The sequence below is a fragment of the Pterocles gutturalis genome, unplaced genomic scaffold (genome assembly GCF_000699245.1).
Source record: "Pterocles gutturalis isolate BGI_N339 unplaced genomic scaffold, ASM69924v1 scaffold22439, whole genome shotgun sequence".
NCBI lineage: Eukaryota > Metazoa > Chordata > Aves > Pterocliformes > Pteroclidae > Pterocles > Pterocles gutturalis.
In genome coordinates, this window is record NW_010136371.1 from 11,514 (window position 1) to 14,527 (window position 3,014).

At 40.6% G+C, this 3,014-nt stretch overlaps 1 protein-coding gene across 1 annotated transcript in view; it reads right to left on the minus strand.

The window, feature by feature from the left end:
- Window positions 1-2,673, minus strand: part of RNF6 (ring finger protein (C3H2C3 type) 6) — a 4,545-nt gene extending 1,872 nt beyond the window's left edge. Inside the window, 2 exon segments of the mRNA XM_010082279.1 lie at window positions 1,821-1,913; window positions 2,481-2,673. Of these exon segments, the coding sequence (XP_010080581.1) occupies window positions 1,821-1,913; window positions 2,481-2,673 (286 nt within the window).
- Window positions 2,674-3,014: the final 341 nt, after the last annotated feature.

A 3,014-nucleotide genomic window follows, 5' to 3' on the forward strand; every position in this document is an offset into this window, starting at 1 on the left:
CCTTGAACCCCTCCAGGGATGAGGCATCCACAACTTCTCTGGGCAACCTGTTCCAGTGCCTCACCACCCTCACAGTAAAGAATTTCTTCCTAATATCTAGTCTAAGTCTGCCCACTTCCAGTTTAAATCAATTACCCCTCGTCCTGTCACTACATGCCCTTGTAAAAACTCTCTCCCCATCTTTCCTGTAGGCCCCCTTCAGGTAGTGGAAGGCCGCTATGAGGTCTCCCCAAGAGCCTTCTCTTCTCCAGGCTGAAGAACCTCAACTCTCTCAGCCTGTCCTCATACAGGAAGCGCTCCAGCCCCCTGATTATCCTTGTGGTTCTCCTCTGGACCCACTCCAACAGCTAAATGTCCTTCTTGTGTTGGGGGGCCCAGACCTGGATGCAGTACTCCAAGTGGGGTCTCACAAGAGCATAGTAGAGGAGCAGAATCACCTCCCTCAACCTGCTGGCCACAATCCTCTTGATGCGGCCCAGGATCTGGTTGGCCTTCTGGGCCACGATCGCACACTGCTGGCTCATGTTCAGTTTTTCATCTACCAACACCCCCAAATCCTTCTCCTCAGGGCTGCTCTCAAACCATTCTTTGCCCACCCTGTATTTGTGCTTGGGAGTGCCTCAAACCATGTGCAGGACCTTGCACTTGGCTTTGCATACTACAATGTGCTTGCTGGGCCTTGACTTCAGTAACATTACAGTGGCAGGACAGCTACCTTGCTGTGCTAATGCCATTTTGCTGAAAAAACACTATACGTAAAAACGTCAGCAAAACTCATCAGTTCAACCTACAATTTTCGTCTCACCAGCAGATACACAGAAAAATGAATATGCCCAGATGGCCTCTTCTGAGAAACTGCTTGGATTTAGTCAGTTCAGAGTCAGTTGTATTTGTCCTGTATCTGTTCGTTGCTTAAGCTATCAATTTCAGGGCATCCTAGTCAACTAATTTTGATAAAGCAAGGTAAAGTGTGATAGATTTTGTCTTCTTTTGGAAAACACTTTAAAAAAATTGTTTTCTATAAGCTGTGGAATAAATGATGCACAATTTTGGCAGATTTGCTCCTTTTGTGCAAATATACTATTTTCCTACTACAATAACCACAACTTCATTCACAAATCTCCTCCAACTATGAGCTCAAGAACAGATACAACTGTTGTGCTTAGTGCTAACCACATGTATAAAGAAAGCCCATGGTCATGATCACAGTGAAGGTTTTCCCTAGAAGGGATCAGATTAAGCTCTCCCTACTTTGATATCTTTGCTTCTGAGTTGCCTATTCCTCTTCTAAATCTGACTAGAATTGGCCAACTGATTAAGCCAGTAATGCTGGGGAAGTGAAGACAGACAGCGCACATAATACAAACCTCACTTCATTAAAACAAATGGAAATGAAACAACAAAAAACAACAAACAGTGAAGACATTAACCATTTCCCAATTAACTTCTTTCCTGTTCCAACTTCTCTAATACATTATACAACCTTTTAAGAACTCGAAGAATGAACATTATTTTTGTGCTATTAAGTTTGCTAGCAAAGGGAAATTGGGAAAAGATGAGAAATTAACTTGTGGCTGACATAAATCAGTTTTCATGAAGTATTTCAAGTTCATTTTCATATCATTAAGAAATCTCTCTTACTTTGAAAACATTCCACAGAGGTACAATGGAAAAACAAGACTTGAAATGGCTGGTACTGAAACCCATCAGCATTTCTCTTAAATATCTGTACAGAACAATATTTATTTATGCATCATGTACTATGTGCATATATATATATATATATATGAATGAAGAATGTTTACCTCCAACAGTTCTACCTTCACCTTCTCTGTTTTCCGGATCAGTTTGTGATGCCAGTCGCTCCTTAGCCCCCTCCAAGCGTTGTTGCAACTCTTCTGCTGTTATTTCCCCTGAAATAATTTATATTTTGATAATGCTGTTAGATAAGACATCATTATGGGCTCAACACAGCCATGCAGAAATAGTATTTTCTACCTTGAAGGAAAATCTTCAAAAATAAGGTAAAATTACTATAACCACAAATAAAACAGCACTAGTGTGAGATTGTAATGCAGGTACACAGACAACAGAGGACATAAGTACTAGTGCAGGAGAAAAAAAGATGATGAATGTGTGTCAAGAGCACACCAACTTCCAGCAAAATCTCAAGAGTCCCCCAAAATTGCCACACATCAACAGATATACTTTAGCATACCACATGTTCATTATTTGGGTACTACCTGTATACAGAGACACTGCATTTGAAGGAGTTATATTTTTAGTCCAGCTTTAGTATCTATTCAATTTGTTGATTTTTACTGGATATCATTAATTTTGAAGGGAAATCGAGGGTTTTTCCCTTCCTACCAAGGCACAGATGTTCAGGCCACTTGAGTCATACCAACCACATGCTGTGCCTGACAGCAGTCGTGTTACTTCACATTTTATCCTTTCTACTGAAGGTATTCACACCTTACCAGGAGTGCCAAGGAGGTTGTGGTCTCTCATTAACCTGTAGTCTTCTTCATTGAGTTCATTAATGAACTGGTAATAGGCCTCCTCCCTACTGAGGCGCTCCAGCTGTCGTTGTCTCTCATCTTCACCATGACTGCGCTCTCGTGAAGATGCCTGCTCATTGCCATTTCCTGCACGGTGCCGAGAGCGATCCATAATGATAACACCAGGCTGTCCTGAACAAAACCAGAAGGTTAGACTGCACAGTAATTACAGTAAGAACTTACCAAGTTTACAGTAAACAGTTCCCAGCATTTTCAATAAGATTAGTTTATTAACAGCTAAAGATTATTAAAATGAACCAAGCTCCATGTTATTTGCCAAGTCAACAGTGTAGTTTATTATTCAAGTATTTTGCTTCTAGCTTACTCAAAAATAGCTAGAAGACCCCTTTGCTCACTGAAAGGACATACCAGTTGGTACAGCAACTTTAAAATAAAAGAGCAATGACAAGTGGTTTTTTTTTTTTAGCTAAATAAGGATTTTCTAGAAAGTTA